Below are 21893 nucleotides of genomic sequence, written 5' to 3' on the forward strand. Positions count from 1 at the left end.
TTTTGTTGCGCATGTGTTGTTATCTGACACCTATTTTTTGGGAGACTTGCTTCTTCATTGTTAAGCTCCGCTTTTTTTTTTTGAATTATGTCTATCGCTTTAGAAAATTACAACAGTGCTTCAGAATATACCAAGGAGTATGTTTATTAATTTTAAAAGGAACGCGTAGAAAGCGGTGCTAGTGTTAAGTTAGTGGTCGGAATTCTGTAATTTTGTAAGAGTTGTTTATGCCTTTTCGCGCCGCCGTGATTTGAAGATAATTTTATCATCTTAAATTACCGCTTTTCTGCACCGAGAAAAAACCTGAGTGTTTTTTAATTAAAGACAGTTTCAGTTGAACAGATTGAAAACCTATCTTTTACCCAACTATTCTACGATTTTTCTTAAAATTTTGTACAAAGTCTACGTGTTTTTGCGAGCTCCAAAATTACGCGCGGAGGTGAATGAAATTTTATCGCTGTCTTGTAATTTCGTTTGGGATCAATTTATCAATGCTGGGAATCTCTTTTGGTCATAAATTGATATTTCAACATGCCTACAATCCCCGTCAATACCCTTGGGAAGGTCGTCAGTTTTCGCCCCCTCCCCCCTCATTCAATGTTGAAGTCTACCACAGACCTCAATCACAGCATTGTCACAATACTCAAATGAATGGGGGAGGGGGGGCAAAGTGAGCTACGAGACTACAGTGAAGGAAAGGGGGTGCCCTCCCAAGAGGATGTCTGGGAGATGACTGGGCGGAACATCGGCGGACTGAAAGTGTACATGCCATCAAGGAGATCAGACGATGGGGCCTCCCAGACAAATGAAAGAGGTGTCACAATGGAAGAGATGTAAATGTGAGAGGACAGGCACCCCACCAGCTGAGCAGAGCCGACGCGATTGACAAAGACGACATAAGTGACGCAGCGCGGACACAGCCATGTACAGCGCCGGAGATACAGGAAAGACGGGACATGTTGAAAGATGTACGACGGGGCACCGTACTCACACGGATCCCAATCACCGAGGACCCTCCGCCAGAAGCCTCACTGGAGCACTGCCTCGCTGCGCGGGCCAGGAGAGGCCCCCGCCCCACCTGGACTCCGGAGCGGACCCCCACCCCGACCCCCACCCGGACACTGCGGAGGGGGCTGGACCGCCCCGCCAGCCCGCCACCGCCCCCCGCGCCCCAGGCCCCACCCCCCGCGGGGGTGCCGCCCGACCCCCCCGCCCCCCCCCCCAGCCCAGGGGGGGCAGCCGGGGAGGGGGCGAGGGCCGGAGGAGACGCGGGCGGGGAGAGAGACGGAGATGAGTGAGTATCCCTCGCCTGGAGAGTCAGGACTGCTCAAGAGGAGGATGCTCTAGTAGAGCGAGACCCCCAAAGACACACGGATGTATGCTGAGCACTAATGTAGTCGGAGAGAGAAGAGAGAAAGGAGTGTCGGGACGCCAAAAGACACACTCAAGGGAAGAGCCCACCTCGGAGCGCAACAAAAGAAGTCGACACACAACCAGAGCGGGGGGCGAAGACACCCGCACGGGGGGCTCCTCCCTATAAGGAAGACCAGACCACAAGGCAAAGAGAAAGGGGGGGGGGGGCCAAAACGGAGCACGAGACAGGAAGGAGCGGAAGTGCAACCCCAAGAGGTAGCTGGGATTGTAGTTTAAATAAAAGTTTACTTCAGAAGCTAATGGTTTGTCTGAATTTACTGCGCATATGGTTTATTTTTTCCACTCGTGCGTTTGCGTTCAATGCCGTAAAATAGCCAGGTATTCAGGTGTGGGTGCGCACATAAAACTTCAGGAGTCAATGAGTTAATATTATCATTTCATATTCAGTTATCCACCATTTATAGTCTGCAAACAAGTGATCTTCCCTACTAACTACGTTATAAATAGGGAAAGTACATGGAACTGTATCTAGTAAATAATATATCTACCTTATTACATGAAATTTTCGCCACACGTTAATTTCGCGAATTTGGCGATTCCAAAAAAACTGCGAAATTAAAGTGACGCGAACAATAAGTGTCGCGAACATAACATAACGCGAAAATTAAGTGATTCACATTATGTCAATAATCAAGAAAAAATAAGTTTAGTACCACTAAAATCAATATGAATGAATGTTGTCGTCTGAATTGACTCAAGAACAATAACTCATACATGTACAAGCATGACCTACTTGTAGACATTGTGAGAACTGCTCTGTTGTTGCTTTTGCCGAGATTTAGTCCCGCCCTTGCATTTTTGTTAATTTTGACGTTATTGTTCCTTTGATTAAGTCGTTTTATGTAATTCAAGTGAGTGTTAAATAATATCACCAAGGCAATGTACATTATGCCTTACTTAAAAACACAAAATTAAAGTGATTCAAAATACAAAATTTTCACAAAATCGCGAAATTTAAGTGTCGCGAAATATGCGCACCTCAAAATCGCGAAATTAACATGCCACGAAAATTTCATGTAATAAGGTAGAGTTCAGGCATGTGTGCCTGGTATTTAATGTAGATCCTGTAGTGTGAGGTGTGGTGGCCTAATAGTTAGTACACTGGACTCTGGATTGAGTGGTCTGGGTTGGAGCACTGGCTGGGCCCAGCCAGTGCTCGAACATGGGGTTAACTCTGGCCTGATGGGCCACTATATAGGCTTGAATGCAGACTTAACCTTTACCTGTATTTGTAAATTTTTAAGCTGATGTCTAACCCAGAGATGTTAAGACAAATGATGGACAATCCCATGGTGCAGGTAATTAATGTTAAATGTTAATCTTGTGGTGGTAAAATTAATTTTAACAAGTCTGTTTTGGTTAGAAATTTATCAACTTCAACAAAACTGACTGATGTAAATATGTTATGTTTCAACAAATGCCTTTTAAATTGTGGACATAAGGAGTTTATTTAGAGCGTAACCTAGGTACAGTGTAGTATGTACAGTGCAGTTGACATGTAGCATTTAACTTATAAGCCTGCATGTAGCCATCACCTATTTTCATTGTTAGAATCAACTTTGACTGGCTTTTATCCATGATTACAAGGAATAATTTATGCAAATTAGCTTCAGCAAGGTTTTGCAGTGACAGATCATTGACATACTTGACTTTATTCCTTTTCCCCTATGGGGGGAATTATAAAAGCAGCCACCACTAAAATGGATGCGAAAATAGGTCAAAACAAACCGACAGTCAAGACTACATGTGTGATTTATATCTTTAGAGATAGACAAATTATATCCAAAAGTTTGAACCAGTGTAAATCTGAAGATTCCAGCCAAAATCAAATCTTACCACTAAAAAACAGGCAAATGGCATTAAATTCAAGTGTGTGTGTCACAGCCTAAAATATACCAAGGAGTATGTTTATTAATATACCGGTAAATAAAGAGCAATTCACTCTCTGTGACACAGATAAAATATAAACTTAATGAGAACATGAAATAATGAAATATATGAAATCATATATTTGAACTGCGGATGAAGAACAGATGAAGAGAAGATCCTCGCAGTCATGAACACAACTTAAGCAGTCGTGAAAATAAGCCTGAAAAAATCAGGCTTGCCAGGACTCGAACCCTGACCTCTGCAATACCGGTGCAGCGCTCTAACCAATTGAGCTAACAAGCCAACTGGGAGCTGGTCATTAAATTGGTTCGTAACATACCCGGGAAAGATGAAGATGAAATAATGAATATATGAAGTCATATATTTGAACTGCAGATGAAGAACAAATGAAGAGAAGATCCTCGCAGTTATGAACAGCTGGAAAATATATCCCTCCCATACTCCTGGCAGCCAATAACTGCTGTAACTGCTGATACATAATTATTCTAACACAAAGCAAGGAAGACAGACTATTTGAAACTGTTGATCTAGAGCTAGGCAATTGCTTGATGTTGTGGTCTAGAGTAATAAGAGTAGATTAAGGGAAGTGGGTGTTGGCAGATAATCTATTCATCCCCAGGGCATTTGGTACAAATTGACTTTAAAAAGGATGAAGATCTATGAGTGGTAAGGAGAGAGAGAGAAAGCTGACTGAAGATGGGGATAGCTGTTGTGTATTCTGTACTATTGTTTAGTCTGAGTTTTTTATCTTTCCTCAGAGCATGATGTCAAATCCTGATCTCATCAGACAAATGATTCTTAGTAACCCACAGATGCAGCAACTTATTGAGGTAATTAACGGGTGAAGTTCATGTACAGCTTCAAAAATATTGTGTGCCATAGCGAAACAGGGCCTGTAAAACTTATCCACAAGTACTATTTTAATACATTTATTTTCTCTACAGAGGAATCCTGAAATCTCTCACATTTTGAACAACCCTGATTTAATGAGACAGGTAAATAATTGTAACAACACAATTTATTATTATTATTATTATTATTATTATTATTATTATTATTATTTTATTAAAAAATATTATTATATTATGCTATTATATCAAATTATTATTATAATATCATAGGTGACAAATTACTCCTTAATTTTGGCGCGAAATTTTAACGTTAATTTATAATTTCACATGTGAAATTATAAAATTGCCATGGCAACGGAGTTAGCCGCATGATGGCGTCCGTAATAAAAGATGTTTTAAAGCTTAAACTTTGTACATTTTTGCTTGAATTTCATCATAGCCAGCCAGCCTTGGCCATGTAATAAAACTTTTGATGATATTTTATATGTCAAAACGACTTCTAGACTTAAGCCAATATACATAAATGGCATCGAGCGGATTTTTGAGCGTTTTACACTGGCACCGTTTTCAGTTGATTCAAGACTACGGTCATAATGTGAGAAATAATTGATCGTTGATTCATCTTTGAAACTTTTGGTCAAGAAAAAAAAGGAATCTCTAAAGGGTTTTCTTCAAAGACTAAAAAACCTCGCGAACTTGAGCAAAATGTATGCTTTCAACTTTTCAAAGCTCGGAGTTTGCAGAGTTTGCAATGCAATATACCAGTCAAAAACAGACGATTGCAAGCGTAATTTGTCACCTATGATATTAAAATGTAATCAAATGGTATACTCGTGAAATTAGGAAATAATTTCACTTGCATTTTGTCAAAATGCTAATAATTTCCCTCGCCTAAAGGCTCGGGAAATTATAAGCGTTTTGACAAAACGCGCGTGAAATTATTTCTTAATTTCACCCGTCGCCATTTGATTACCAATACTTATTATTATTATTTGCAATACAGTATGAGGCAAGTTGGCATTGAGTTGTTTGAAATAATGCCTAAATTACAAATTTTACCGAACAAAGGAGAAATAACATTTAAGTATAATTACAAGTAGTGATCAAAGATTAGGGGAGTGCATTTGACTTGTAGGTAAAATAGACCCAAGGTAGGCAGGCAGTGGCAAAAAACCAAGATGGTCGAGTCTGAGCTCAGTTTGTGACCCCATATTGTTTTGCATGAAATTGTGGCCATCTGTGGCTACCAGTTTCCTGGCCGAGACTTGCAAAAATCAAGCTGGGGGGGGGGGGGGGCATTTTGGTGTCCTTACATCTGGCTTGATTTATTCTGCATAACAGTACTCAGGCATAGTAACGCAAAAGACACAGGACACAAAAAAACAAAAATAAGGCTTGCACTCTCCTTCGTCGAACGCAGTAATAAATTATTATTGCTTTTAAATTTCCTGTGCACCGCAATTGTAAATTATGTTGTTTTTTAACTCAAACCGGGGTCTGATCAAAATTCATGCAGTCACTTAAACAATATGCTGTCATAAAGTTAAACTGGTAAAAAAAACTTAGAAAAACACTGTCCTGTTTCATTCTGTCCTTTTAATAATTTCCTTGACAATCTTATCCAATTAAAGACTTTTCGTGCATGCTATATGAAGCAGAAGAATCAAGAAGACTTTTTGTTCATACTACATGACATATAAGAGAAAACTGCTGTCTGTATAAATGCAGGCACCGGTGAAATCGTATGCATCTAACACGATCAAAGACAACAGTGACATTTTGACTTCACAGATGGTGTGAATTGATCCATTTTGCCTTGTAAACTTCAATGTAACATAAGAAATGAAAGTGAGAAAGGAAATTTCTTGTGTTATCATTGCTAAGGATGGCAGTTGAAACTGGAAGAGGAAGATTTATCTTTTCATTGACTGCACCATCAAAATGTCCGACCACGCCAAGCTTTTGCTGGTCAATACCCGAATTAACCGGACAATTGTCCAAATGACAGGTTGTTATTTGCAGGCTTGCATCATGAATTACTTGAGTTCAGACTTTGTGCCACATATTGCTTACTAAAAAAGAGGAAATTCATTCAGTATCCATGTAATTTTTTTAAAGCACAATGTATTGAACAGTGATAAAACAGAGTAATTATATTATAGAGTTAATTGTTCTACCTACTTGTATGTAAGTTATGCTTACATTATTTAGCATATTTTTTTATCCTGGGCCAGACCTTAGCAATTTGTTGCTACTGGTACTTTCGTTATTACTTTGTCTCTATTGGCTAGTGATATACATGTACTATCCTATTTTTTAAAGGACTTTCACCTCTCGCAAACAAATCTCTGTGCAATACTGTCATGCACTTGGAATTGTCAATTTGTTGAATAGATATAATTTTTGATGCAATTAATAACTCACTTACAGACAATGGAGATGGTGCGGAATCCTTCTGTGATGCAAGAGATGATGAGAACGCATGACAGAGCACTTAGTAACTTAGAGGTAGTGTACCATTTGTAAGCCATGATATAAGGTCTTATCATTAATCATTGCTTTCATTAGAAGCAGGCTACTGCCAGAAACACACAGGTTTTGAGTGACTATGTCACCAGCTAGGATTTTTTATGATTACTGAACAAGTTTGCGTGTGCATTCAGCAAAACCATTCTCACAGGCGTAATGGGTTATTCCAGAAAAAATCCACAACTCCCAGATGGATGGGCATGTTTTTTAACCCCCCTCCCAACCGGATTTCCTAAAGCATTAGACCCCCCTCCTACCTGGATCTCCAAGGCATAAGACCCCCCCCCCCTCCCACCTGGATTTCCTTTAATTTTTTTTTTCTGGAATAACCAAGTTTTAGGAAAATACCTATACCTATACATTATTTGAAAGCTTATAAATCCAAGAATGACATGAGATATATTAATTGGGTTTCGATCAGTTAAGTGCAAATAAAGCTGTGTTTATGAATGCGGCAAACTCTTGTCTGATTTTTGTTTGCTGCAGCCGGGAGAGTGGGGGGGGGGGTGGGAGGAGGCGGTCGCCCCGCGGGGTCGGGTACGGGGCGCGACCGGGAGGGACAGACGGGGGGAGCGGGACGACCGGGGGACGAGTGAGCCCCACGCTGAGACAATGCATGGCGAGACAGGAGGATGCGGGGAGGGGCGGGGTGTGGGGGGGGGGAGGGGGCGAGAGGGGCCGGGGGCGGGGCGGGGTGGGGGCGGTGTGGCGGGGAAGAGGGGGGGGGGGGGGAGGAGTGGGGGGGGAGAGGGCGGAGGAGGGGGGGAGAGAGTGTGGGGGAGTGACGTGCGAGTGAAGAGACGGCCGACTACTGTCCCAACGCCAGAGCAGCAGCAAAACACAGGACACATTGGGGCCCTATTTTTAAGCGTACAATAAAAATGATAACTCAATGCAATGGCACTTAGCAGATGTTTGTCTTCCAAAGTGTGTCAGGGAATCTTTAGATCAGGTTTCAAAATAATTTTTTTTAACTTAAAGTTCGCTTACGGACTTTCCTTGGATGGAGGCAATGTTAAGACCTAAATCTTTAAAACAAAAAACAAATCAGCAAAGGCCTGACACACTTTTATGGGGAGGGTTTCATGTAGTGTTGGGCAAAGTTTCACAATTAAACGAATAATTCCTATATGTAAAGTATCCCCTCAAAGATGGCAAAATGCACTAAAAATTAAGTAGAGAAGTACATCTTAGAAAGTCACGTTTTTGACATGATTTCTTATCATTTGACATGATATCTTTGTGTGACAACAGCAACAACGACAACAATGACTCGCAAAGGACACGATCTGATGGTGTCCTTTTTATGTTGTGCAGGATCTGGAGTTAAGTTTGAGGACAAGAGACTTCAAATTTCTTCAGAAAATCAATTGATAAATACAATCAATAAATACAGAACCAAAAACCAGCTGCCTCTACAAGCTACATTTTCACAGGGCTCTTTAAAATAGTAGCCAATTTCAAAAAGTTCAATGAAGTTTGTATCGTGTTGTATTTCAGTTGTTTTTGGATTGATCATAGTTAGTAGATCATTCCCTCTACTAACTATGGATTGATATACCGGTAACCTTAATTTTTTGTTATAAACTGCAGAGTTTGCCTGGAGGTTTCAATGCTTTGCAGCGAATGTACACAGACATTCAAGAACCAATGCTGAATGCTACACAAGAACAGGTACAGTACAGACATCAGATACAACCCACATTGCTACAAAAAAATATACTGACACTTTTGGATCGATTTATGTGTTTCTCTCAGAAATGGGCAAAGCCGCTGGCATTTTTACCCTGAGGGCTCAGTTTATTCCTTTAGGGGATACCTTCTGTGTTTACGAACATCACTCCGAAGAGTGTTCGGTCTCAATCGTTTTGTCAGACATGAGAAAAGGTGCGATATTTACATTCAAAGGAGAAGGACAATAGCTTAATTAAGCGACTAAGAGCTGGACAGTTTAATTAGTTTCCTTTTGTTTACTGTTTTGTTCGTAAATGCATGAACGAACTTGTTAAAGTAGGCTGAAGATTTTGAAAATTTGAACATTTCGCGCAGCAATGCAAACACTGATTTGTATCTATCAAATCCTGATGACCACTTTAAGTCATGATTCGATTTTTTTGAGCAGTGCCAGCGTAATTACGCTGTAACTGCCGACCACAAATTAAAGTGAATTATGTAAGGCCTTTTCCTTTGTCAAATTGATAGAAAAACGGAGTGATGATTTGGAATGGTGTATACCCTGTATTTGCCCCCGCAGGGTTTTGGCCCAGTGGCCAAAACCCGAGGAGGCATCATTGTAATCCGCGCGAATATAGAGTATATATATAGTATATACCGGAAAAAATCTCGATTTGATCAATTTTTGCCCGCAAATAGTCTCGGGAGTTGTAAAATGCCGACAAGCTGAAAGCCCGCAAGTAGGTATCGGGAGTTAAAATGCCGACATACGGTGATTGGTCAATGATGACGCAAGTAAACGATGATTGGGTAATGATGACAGCCCAAGCATGAGCACGTGCACGGATGACAACAAGCAAACAAACGACGCTTGTAAACGTTGATTGCAGTTGGGCAGAATTTTGAAAAAGATAATTTGAGGTTTTATTCGAGGCCTATTCATTTCACAATGTCTAAAAGCCGAAAGCAATGCAGTTGTTGAAAAGACTTCGCGATAATTAACTAAGTAACTCGCAGAGAAGTAAGAAAATCCACATTTTTTACATCTGAGTGGCCGAAGAAGAAATATGTCTAGGAACCCGTACGAACATATCAAGCCATATCTTCAAATTTGTCTGCGATTTAGGATAAGCAAGCCTTAGTCCAAAACCGCGAATAACCAAGCCCAAACTACTTGAACGGAGAAAAGCCTTGATCAGTCTATCTCCGGACGAGATTTACAAGAAACTTAAAAAAAAGATCTCGAGATAATTGTTTAAGACTCGCGGCAGGCGAAACCGGAAACCAGAAGCGAGCGACTTTTAGAAAGTCAAGCGTTTTCATTGTCAAAGGTGAGAAATTCTTTCGGTATCCTTTCCTTTTAAAAAGTTGATCGTTGTCATGAAGCGTGATTTACGATAAGAAAGCCTTTGTCCAACTGACCGTGATTTACCAGGCACAAACTACTTGAATGGAGAAAACTTATGCGGCATCAAAATAAGAAATTCAAAAGAGATCTCGAGATGCATTGTGATTATTTAAAACTCGCGGCAGGCGTGTTAGATTCGAGCCCGCAAAGCGACCCAAAAAAAATTGGAAATTCACTGCGATGATCATTTATCACATTCATATACATCCGCAGTTCATATATGAATCATTTCATATACATTACATCATTTCACTCCTCTCACGGGAAAATATGAACTCACAATTGACCTCGCTCCCAATGTGTGGCTTCAATAGCTCAGTTGGTAGAGCATCGCACCGGTATCGCGGAGGTAACGGGTTCGAATCCCGTTGAAGCCCTGAATTTTTTTTTTTTCAGGCTTCTATATTTCCAATTGCTTAAATTGGAAATTCACTGCGATGATCATTTATCACTTTCATATACATCCGCAGTTCATATATGAATCATTTCATATACATTACATCATTTCACTCCTCTCACGGGAAAATATGAACTCACAATTGACCTCGCTCCCAATGTGTGGCTTCAATAGCTCAGTTGGTAGAGCATCGCACCGGTATCGCGGAGGTCACGGGTTCGAATCCCGTTGAAGCCCTGAATTTTTTTTCAGGCTTCTTTATTTCCAATTGCTTAAATTGGAAATTCACTGCGATGATCATTTATCACTTTCATATACATCCGCAGTTCATATATGAATCATTTCATATACATTACATCATTTCACTCCTCTCACGGGAAAATATGAACTCACAATTGACCTCGCTCCCAATGTGTGGCTTCAATAGCTCAGTTGGTAGAGCATCGCACCGGTATCGCGGAGGTCACGGGTTCGAATCCCGTTGAAGCCCTGAATTTTTTTTTTTTCAGGCTTCTTTTTTCCAATGCTAAGAATCACTCGATGATCATTATCACTTTCATATACATCCGGATTTGATCATCACTTACACTCCCCTCGGGGACTCACATGACCTCGCTCCCAAGTGTGGCCAAGCTCAGTTGGGCCGCCCGCCGTCCGCCCTTTTTTTTTTTTTTTCAGGCTTCTTTATTTCCAATTGCTTAAATTGGAAATTCACTGTGATGATCATTTATCACTTTCATATACATCCGCAGTTCATATATGAATCATTTCATATACATTACATCATTTCACTCCTCTCACGGGAAAATATGAACTCACAATTGACCTCGCTCCCAATGTGTGGCTTCAATAGCTCAGTTGGTAGAGCATCGCACCAGTATCGCGGAGGTCACGGGTTCGAATCCCGTTGAAGCCCTGAATTTTTTTTTTTTTTCAGGCTTCTTTATTTCCAATTGCTTAAATTGGAAATTCACTGCGATGATCATTTATCACTTTCATATACATCCGCAGTTCATATATGAATCATTTCATATACATTACATCATTTCACTCCTCTCACGGGAAAATATGAACTCACAATTGACCTCGCTCCCAATGTGTGGCTTCAATAGCTCAGTTGGTAGAGCATCGCACCGGTATCACGGAGGTCACGGGTTCGAATCCCGTTGAAGCCCTGAATTTTAGCCCCACGCAGTAACACACACTCCTCCACGGGCCCGCCCAATGTGGCAAGCTCAGGAGAGCGCCCCACACTAGCCATTTTCCGATATTATCTCACTCCTCTCACGGGTGACTGACTCGCTCCATGTGAGTTAGATCCCGTGTCACGACCACACTCCTACGGGGAATCACATTGACCTCGCTCCATTGCATAGCTAGTTGTAGAGCATCGCACCAGTATGCGGAGGTAGGGTTCGAATCCGTTGAAGCCTGAATTCACACCGATAAGCCACTCCCTCACGGGAGAGCTCGCTCCAGTTGGCAGCAGTGTAGAACGCACCGCGGGTCACTGCCCGTTGAAGCCTGATTTTTTTTCAGGCTCGTCACAAAGCACGGGCCGCCCCAAGTGTGGCCAAGCTCAGTGTGAGCACGCACCGGTACGCGGAGGTCACGGGTTCGAATCCCGTTGAAGCCCTGAATTTTTTTTTTTCAGGCTTCTTTATTTCCAATTGCTTAAATTGGAAATTCACTGCGATGATCATTTATCACTTTCATATACATCCGCAGTTCATATATGAATCATTTCATATACATTACATCATTTCACTCCTCTCACGGGAAAATATGAACTCACAATTGACCTCGCTCCCAATGTGTGGCTTCAATAGCTCAGTTGGTAGAGCATCGCACCGGTATCGCGGAGGTCACGGGTTCGAATCCCGTTGAAGCCCTGAATTTTTTTTCAGGCTTCTTTATTTCCAATTGCTTAAATTGGAAATTCACTGCGATGATCATTTATCACTTTCATATACATCCGCAGTTCATATATGAATCATTTCATATACATTACATCATTGATGAGTTCTGTTGAATTCAGTAAACAGGCATGATCACATCTCGACATTTTAATACAATATTATTATGGGCCTGTGTCAATTGACTTGTAATGCCGAGTATTAAATGGAAAAGCTATCATAAACTATCAGCAATTCACTACATGTTCAGGAGAAACTCAGAAATGCAGAGATTTATGATGTGACAAGGGGTTGTTTTAGCTCCAGTCCCTGATAAACAAAAACATAATTTTGGGGCTACTTTGGATCTTGAAATTTATGAATCAGTAGATCATGGGCTATGTTTTTCATTTATTTGGCAACTATGTACAAACTTATTTCCATTAGAAAAAGAATATTGCAACAAGATTTTAAAAAGATAAAATATCAACATTCAAGTAATGGCTAAAGATACTGCTGAAGCTAAAAACAAAAAAGTTTTTTGAAACATAAGGTAGCAACCTTTCCCTACCAAGATGACAATAAAGAACTGGGGTTGTTGTTAGTGTGAACTATTACTAGTAATAGTAAACAAATTAGCAGTCACTACTCATCAGTTGGCCTACAGCAATACTGATCATCAATTACTTTTTGTAGTTACAACAGTCACAAAATCCATTTGCTGCATTGTTTGGAGGAGGTTCAGGTAATATACTCTACAGTGTTTATAGTTAATAATCAGTCAAGTGAACCAAGGGCAATTTTTTAGCAAGATTTTGCCATTAAATATGAAGACACTCAAGGCACTTGGCTCTCCTTCATTACACACCATCTAGCTTATTTACATTTTAATTTTGTTCATGGATACCGTAATGATTCGATTTAGCGCCCTCCTTCCAATAAGCGCCCCCTTACGAACAAGCGCCCCTGTTCAAATGTGTTTTTGTAAATAAGCGCCCCTATTCCAATAAGCGCCCACATTCTAATAAGCACCCCCATTCTTATAGATGCCTTCCCTTGAGGTGCCCAAAGTAAATAAGCGCCCCGGGCGATAATTCGAATCATTGCAGTACTTGGATTTCTGCTTAACACTTGTATTTAAAAAAAAACTGTGATAGCAGTGTCATTGTGACACACTGCTCAAAATTATTGAGTGTTTTCTCTGGACACGATTTTCGATTAATTGTTCATTTTGTATATACCGGTATGTACGCATTTTGCATTTTTTTCTCTGCATATAAGCATATGTTTGCTAGGAGCCTAGTCAGCCCTGTCAGCTCCAAGGTAAAATAAATTTGATTGATTGATTGATTATTGAATGATTGGTGACCGGCCAAATTCATTTCAGCTCCGTCATACCTCGTTTCTGCTCGGACAAAATTGCAACATGTAATTTTCCAATAATTATTAAATAATTTATATGTAAAAATACAACACCCACACCTCAAGAAATAACATTCCCTTAGTAAGTTTTTTTTACTACAAGTAACAAATTATACTGTTGACTGTCGTTCAGCCACTTGTTTATAATTGTGGTCACTATTTCTATTCTGATTGCATTTTTGGAACTCTAATTTCCATTTTTTTCTGATGCTAATCTTTATATTTTTCTAAATTTTTAGGTGCCGGGTCAAACCCTCAACAAGGCACTGAAAACACCTCCCCCCTTCCAAACCCATGGTCCCCCTCACCATCTGCAACACCCACTGTGCCAACCACCCGACCAAGCCAACAACAGTCGGCAGCTCCTCAGACACTGGCTTCTACCACATCCACAACTTCAACTACAGCTTCTCCTGCATCTAGGTTAGTGTAAAAGCTATTTTTAGTTTTGGCATTAATTATTTTGTTTATTGTGGGGGGGGGGGGGGGGGAAGAGATGAACAGTGCTGTAAAATTACAATGTTTCAGGGGGAGGAATTCTTGTGGAGTTTTGGCAGTTTCAGTTGTTTTTTGCTGCTGATAGGCTGCCTTCATATTCTTGAAAGCAATCAAGAATTTTGTTGCATTTGATGGTTCGGATCAAGATATGGATATTAAGAAACAGCGAATCAGCAGCTGTTTTCTATTAGAAGCAAATGTTACCCGATTAGCAACTTGCTTTCATAAAACCATGAAGAAAAGTATTCAGGACACTTTTTCTTAAAATAACGATTATGATCAACGAAGTTAAGCTGCAGCTTGTGTAAAGTCAACTTCAAATGAACTTAGAAACCATTGCAGTATGGTTAATATCTTCAAATATCGATTTGCTTTATAAAAATTGTTTAGCTGATTTCGTAAGACTAGAGACTAGATTCAATAACTTGAGTTTCATTTGGCTTTGTTATGCTGAACATGTGTAACACATTGCTTTCTGCGAGCATCTGAAAAAATATAATTCCTGCCAGTGTTCCCGCATGCAACAGCAACGCAAGGAATTCGACAGTCATTTGCTTCTAAAAGCAAATGTACAGTGTTTATTAAAATAAAATTTGTCCAACCTTTTGATTTGATTTTGTATTTGTAATTTGTTGTTTATATGTACATTATAGACTGAAGCAGCATTGTGTAAAACCTTGAAAAATTGGATTGGGCAAATAAACGGGCGTTCATTTCCAGGTGCTAAATAATCTTGAGTATGCGACAAGTTTGAATAATTATCTGGAACACAAGGGTTTCTGAAAGCGCTTGAAAATGGAAGACGAGAGGTAGCTATCTTCACATACTAAATTTGGCAAGTTGCATCCAGACTACACACACGAAACTGATAAGGCCGTTTGTGTACATGCTGAATTTTCTCGTACTTAAAAATAAAAGAAAAAAAATCGGTAGATTTTTTGTAGTTCGAAAAACAATGAATATTTTAAAAAATACATTTTACGTTTATACGTAAAATATATCTGTTTTATTTGCTTATAACTTTTGCTAGGAGTTTCCGATCTTTTCAGAATTTTCAGCATTGTTTTAGCTGGTATTAAGCTTTTAAATAATCACTGCAATCTTAACATTACACAAGCGTTGTTGTAATAACTGGTAAAAATACACAAGCATAATACATTTAAGTTAAAATCTAACAGTCAACCGTGCAGCAATTTCTACCCAGCCGATTTCGTTGAAACTTGCTCACATGAATTCTTGGATAATTTGAACTTATTTACAGCAATAAGAAAAAACTCTATCTGCGCATTTAGAAAATATTCGCGTTTTATTAAAAGTGCTAATATTTCGTGTTTATTGTTTTTATTTGTTTCAAATTTTAAAGCTTTATAAAATTTAAACATTTGGTATTTCGACTACCAAAAGTCATAGAAAGCGGTTAAGGTTTCCATGCCCAAAAATCAATTTAAAAAATAGCACCTCCGCTCCCGGAAATACCCGCGGGCCACCTTAAACAGAAAAGACGCTAAAGTTAATTTTAAAACGGGGGGTTGTTGTTTATTTTTTTTTTAGAAAAATAAGAAAAATTTTTAATTATTTTTTTTTTTTTTTTTTTTTTTTTTTTTTTTTTTTTTTTTAAACACAAAAAAAAAAAAAAAAAAAAAAAAAAAAAAAAAAAAAAAAAAAAAAAAAAAAAAAAAAAAAAAAAAATTATCATAACCTAACATAAAGTTTTCTAACTCTGGCAAAATGCAGCATCTTTAAAGTGCTACTGCGATCAAATTTTCACCCCTTGCTTGTTTTAGCGTTTTATAGAGTATTTAACGAAAGATTCAAAATGCCGTTTTCCGTTTTCAAATATCTTTTTTAGTTCCGGAGATATTTAAGCTTACAAAAATCGTAAAATATGCAAATTAGGTGACTGATGACGTCATCTATTCAACCCAATTTTATGTCAGGTACAAAACTTGAGTTCTCTCGGTCATTTTTCTGCAGAGACCATTGAAACTTGGTATACTAATAGTTCTACAGGTGACACAAGTGCAGCTCTAATTAAATTATGTTACCATGGCAATGCACTCCTTTCCAGTCCCCACCAATTTATTTTTAATATTTTAGAATTTTTCAGTTTGGAAAAATGAAACCCGGGCAAGACGTTTGCCTAATCTCTTCATATGCTTGCCTTATTACATATGTAAAGCATTATTGACAAATAACAATAAAGAATGCCAGAATTGGCCAGAAAAGCCTTTAGCATCGAGGGGATCTGGAACCTAGTGTGTTGCCATGGTAACCAAACTGTTGAAGTCAAATGGTAAAATACAATTAGCAGAGTTTTTCTGCAAAAAATCAGAGACTTTAGATACAAATTGGCTGAGATATCACTTTCTTCATATTTGATCAAAATTTGGTTGAGTCTATGACGTCATCGCTTTGCTAATTTGCATATTTTAAAAACTTGAATATCTCTGGAAAGAAAAGAGATGTTGGAAAACAGTAAACGGCATTTTTCATATCATAAAGAGAACTTGTTAATATTTTGAAACGGCTACGAAAGGAAAGATGCGAATTTCATCACAGTAGCACTTTAAAAAAATTGGGATTTCTGTAGTCAAATATTAATGGGCTGTTGTTGATATTCCCACTTTGTTGATGTTTTTGAGAGGCCTTAAAGTGAATCAGGAGAAATATTTATGGATATGGCTGTGAAATCAATTGTTTGCCCATCCATGTCATGCATCACATCTGAGATAAAGAAATATAATCTGCAAAGAAACTTGATGCAAAAAAATCTTTCCAACAGGTTACATACAACATGCTGAATGCCATGAGGTAACACCAAGTTACACACCAGGATTAACTGCATAAGCTTGATCCCATTAATCTCACTTACCTAGACCTAGATAGAGTACCCCCTTAGGATTGATCCCAGTAACCTTCAGGCTGGGCTTCTAGCCTTATGGCTTGGTCTCTTAACGTCTGATACTAGGTATCCAAAGAACTTCTAAAAACTTCCTTAGGCAACATTTCTGTGTATAATTTGTGATATTGCCATTTGTTTTCAGTGGCAACAGTCGTCAAACTCCTAATCCCCCTCAACCAGGTAATGCTATGAACAGCATGTTCCAGACACCTGCCATGCAGTCTCTGATGCAACAGATGTCCAGCAGTCCAGATATGTTCCAAAACATGATGCAGAGTCCATACATGCAGGACATGATGACACGGATGGTGCAGAATCCTGACCTCATGGCTTCTGTGAGTTTAGTTACAACCTTAATAAACTTATTTGCCTGTTGATTTTAGGGCTCTTCATAACAGTTAATGATAAGGTTTTTTTTTTTTTTTTTTTTTTTTTTTTTTTTTTTTTTTTTAATCTATTGACTTTCTTAACTCTTAACTGCAGGTTGCCTTCTATTAATACATGTATTACGGCTGTAAACTCATTTAAGTGCTAATTAAAATGCAACTTTATAGTAGTAATGAAATTGATATAACAGAAAGTGTTCTTTTTCACTACTGAATTGACATTTTGACGTATTTTTCTGTCTTGAAGAAACAGTTTGTAAGTCTGATGTAGTTTTATATGCCATGAACCTTTCAGTAATGATCCTATGACCCATTTTCACATCCTTTTTTAGTGAAGTAAATATTATGTTTAAAATTATGTTAAGACACTTTTTGTTACTTTGCAGATAATACGGTCTAACCCAATGTTTCAAGGAAACAGCCAGCTAGCAGATCAGGTACTGTACATGTAGTGTGTTCATACATAGCACCAAAAACCACTATCTAGCCTTGTTATTGTAACCCTATGTTAAGTTGTGGGCGGACTGTCAGCTGACTTGTGTAGGGACCAGTTAGGATGATGTAAGCCAGTCCAGTAAAAAAGCCATCTTGTAGGGCACATGCCATTACTACCAATATTATACAAGATGTTTTCCCAACAAGCTAACCCTGAAACAAATGCTGAGCAAAAATGGATCAATTACCAGTAAACAATTCTTGAAATGCTACCCATTCATGAGAGGAAACCTAAATTTTTCTATTTTCTACTGCATGTTCAACTTTTGACCCCTCACAATGCTTAAAGGGACTTAAACAGATTTTACCAGATTTTTGAACAGCTAAAATGTATATTTGTGTCACAGGAAACCTAAAAATAATAGTCCATTTGTATTAAAAAAAGTTGCTATATTAGAGTGCTGAAACTGTTATTGAGTATCTTTGGCTGTGGATGGCTCAGATGGAAATGGATTGCATCTTGAAAAAGTAAGGCCTACTTTTTCAAGCTGTTTCCAGGGGTCATCATAAAATAGATATTTATAGCCGGTAGCTTAATTTCGTTCTATTTGCAAATTCATGTTATATCTTCCTTTAGATGTTCAAAGATCATGTTTTTTATGGGTTAAATTGCCTAACTCTAATTTCAGGACAGTAAATTCAGACCACAAATCTGCAAAATCCCTCTGACATAGCTCCTTTTAATTAAAGTTTTTAAACCATTTAGGGGTGTCGAATGGTAAATGCGAGACTTTGCGAGACGGCGAGACTGATATCTTTTCTGCGAGCCCAACACCTTTTTAGCCTTGCAAAAGCAATCAAGACTGCGAAAAGGCGTCAAAGAAAAATTCGAGACGACGAGACCCCTGAAATTTGGCTGAAATTTTGAGAGACACACAGTTTTTGAAGGACCATTCACCACCCCTACCATTTCAATACCAGGGAGGAAGTGGCATTTTTTGTGACAGTGTACTCAAACACTGTCAGCATTGGATTGTCCGTTAATATCGTGCCAAAACCCAATCCAATAATATTGTTTTGTTAGACATATTTGTTAAGTGCTCCACACAATGCTATAAGGCACGCTAAACATTTCTTTTGTTGGCAACAATTAAAGACACATTTGTAAATGACAGTACGAATGATCCACTGACTTGAAATCGTTTTAACAAAAACTTGTGAAAAATGATGTGTGAAATGTTTTGTTTTACACATTCTTATGTTCTAGTAGATTTTTCTAAATCATTTTCTGTTACTGTGGTGAATCTGGATGATTCAACCATCGCTTCCCTCTTTCTCTCTCTGACTAGCAGGCAGACTCTATTATCTATAGAAACAACATCAGTTCTGGTATAGATATGACATAAAAAAATGGATATCAGCGTGAATATGCTGAATGCGCTCGACCAAGCAGAAAAGAAGAAACAACCACAATGTATAATTTATAATAATTACTGTTAAAATGATATTTGGGATATCTCATTCTCTCTTGTTCTTTTCCGAGGTTCACACATGCGATTCATTTCATATTCATGATTTCAGTCAGGTATAAATAGAACTTGTAAATGACCAACTCGAAGTGGCTTCACAACTCAATGGCAGCTAGGGCATCTGCACCAGTATGATCGTAAAGGTCGTGTAAGGGCATGAATGTTGTTCAGGATTCATTCTCATTTGCTGCGTGCAGTTCATAAACAGCCATAAAGATCTCATTGTCTTTTATTGTTCGGTTTTTGTAGGTTATGTCAAGACTTCCAGAATTTATGTCACAGGTATGGCATAAGGTTCCTCTATAACATTAATATACTACCTTAAGGTTACTATTTTTAGCAGCTACTTTTGCATCAGGAACTTTGGCAGATAACTTTGACCACAGTGGATTGAATAGCCTGTGAGAGCATCCAGTTTTCTAGAGCCAAAAAAAACTAAACTAAAACAGAGTTGTTGCAGGCAAGGGATTGAAGTTATTGGTTGAAAACTTGCTTTGTCCTGACAAATCTTTTTTTGTCAAAGTTTGCAGTTTTGTAGTGGAAAAGGAAAAAAATATATAAAAATTATATTATTAAAAGACAGTCTGATCAACTGAAGATACGACTTGGCATTTTATTACTAACTAGTTTCGTACCGCACAACTTGTACGGCACTCATCAGATAAAATTGCCTAATGTGAAGATTACAACGCTACGCTGGTATATATAAGGACGCCGGATGAATGAAAAAGCATTAAATTACAACGGTAGAATACTAAAAACATGCAACTGTAGAAAACCAGCCGACTGCCCTTTAGCTGGGAATTGCCTAAAAGAATCAGTGGTGTATCAAGCGACAGTGGCAACGGAGGACAACAGGCCAGATCAGACCTACGTGGGATTAACTGAAAACTCTTTTAAAACTAGATTTACCAACCACAAAGCTTCTTTCAATCACCTGTGTAAGAAACTCAATACTGAATTGAGTAAACACATTGGGCAGCTAAAGGACGCCAAGACAGATTTCAAAATCACTTGGAAGATTCTGAAGCAAGCTGCTCCATACAACCCAGCTTCTAATCGCTGCAACTTGTGCCTGTGGGAGAAGTATTTCATAATCTGCAGATCCGACCTCGCTTCTCTCAATAAACGAAATGAACTGATAACCTCTTGTAGACACGCAAACAAGTTCCTCCTTAAAAATTCAAAAGCTGTCACGTAACTGTTTGTTTAAGATTGGTAAACTCGCAGTGTCACGCATATTTTAAGCTTTTATTGTTTCATAACAGAAACCGTTGTAATTTTATACCTTGTTATTTTCGACTTTTTTAGTATTCTACCGTTGTAATTTAATGCTTTTTCATTCATCCGGCGTCCTTATATATACCAGCGTAGCGTTGTAATTTGCACATTAGGCAATTTTATCTGATGAGTGCCGTACAAGTTGTGCGGTACGAAACTAGTTAGTAATAAAATGCCAAGTCGTATCTTCAGTTGATCAGACTGTCTTTTAATATTTATGCTGTAGTTTTCTATTGAGCACTCTGACATTAGTTCTGCAAATCAACTAATATAAAAATTATATTATATATATTTATTAACCTAACAGCATGTAATAAAAACTTCTAAAGGAGACAGGGCTCCAATTTGAAATTACTTTCTAGTAAAATGTGAAACTTGACTCGAAGTTGCCCACACAAAATCAATGGCAAAAAAATTCCACGGGATCCATATATTGTAAGCCATATAGAAACTGCTGCAAATTATTTTATTTTTGTGAAAATGTTAGTGAGATTTTACTCATTCAAACAGGTATTTGTCATTAAAATCGATGCATTGTGTCTGTGAATGAACATTCACACAGTTAAATGTTATACACACTTCTGGGACTACAAGCTCTTTCTTCCAGCTTATCCCCAACTTTTTAAAAACTGCAAAAGATTTTTGTGCATTAATGGCAAAAGGGATTGAAAAGGACATGGCATCTATTATTAAAAACCAGGCAGTAATGCTTGAACCAATGAATAGTGGATAAATACTGGGCGTCAACTTTCATGTCCTTTCAAGATTCATTAAGTGGCTCATAGCCACTTTGCTTTGTTTATGTCATTATTTTTAGTTTCAAACAGTAATTTGATCATTTTGTTTTTCATGTACGAGTAGTATGGTTAATGGGAGTAAGGTCTTCAAAATGTGTCTCATTAGGTCAAGTTTTATATTCAGAATGCATTGTTTCACTTGACTGTATTGTACAACCTCACAACGTACCAACTACACATGCATATTATTGCTGCTTGACTGTATTGTACAACCTCACAACGTACCAACTACACATGCCTATTATTGCTGCTTGAACAGATGCAGAATCCTGATTTCCAGCAAGCCATGTCCAATCCTCGGGTGATGCAGGCCATGATGCAAATACAACAAGGAATGATGCAGCTGCAGACAGAAGCACCAGGCCTAGTACCAGGAGTTGGGTGAGCTGGCTGTTTAGTTTGTACCCTAAATAGATAGCACAGTGTTTAACTAACAAAGCCATGGGAAATCGTTTATTTGTGTTCATGCAATTTACCAGTAATCAATATAAAAACCTTACCATTTGTAAAAAAATTAGGGCCCTTCCACATGTTTATATTTAAGATATTTTAATTTAAAGTCTAA

General features: G+C 38.5%; 1 protein-coding gene across 1 annotated transcript in view; it reads left to right on the forward strand.

Moving 5' to 3' along the window:
- The window catches only part of LOC144658611 (ubiquilin-1-like), a 37441-nt gene that overhangs the window by 11505 nt on the left and 4043 nt on the right, over positions 1-21893 (forward strand). The window contains exons 7-17 of the mRNA XM_078519075.1: positions 2679-2732; positions 4083-4154; positions 4269-4319; positions 6606-6683; positions 8298-8378; positions 12775-12823; positions 13740-13923; positions 17043-17235; positions 17673-17723; positions 19500-19532; positions 21588-21709. Coding sequence (XP_078375201.1) covers positions 2679-2732; positions 4083-4154; positions 4269-4319; positions 6606-6683; positions 8298-8378; positions 12775-12823; positions 13740-13923; positions 17043-17235; positions 17673-17723; positions 19500-19532; positions 21588-21709 — 968 coding nt within the window. The remainder of the gene's footprint in view (positions 1-2678; positions 2733-4082; positions 4155-4268; positions 4320-6605; positions 6684-8297; positions 8379-12774; positions 12824-13739; positions 13924-17042; positions 17236-17672; positions 17724-19499; positions 19533-21587; positions 21710-21893) is intronic.

The sequence above is a fragment of the Oculina patagonica genome, chromosome 1 (genome assembly GCF_052425735.1).
Source record: "Oculina patagonica isolate OP01 chromosome 1, crgOcupat, whole genome shotgun sequence".
NCBI classification, from domain to species: Eukaryota; Metazoa; Cnidaria; class Anthozoa; order Scleractinia; family Oculinidae; genus Oculina; species Oculina patagonica.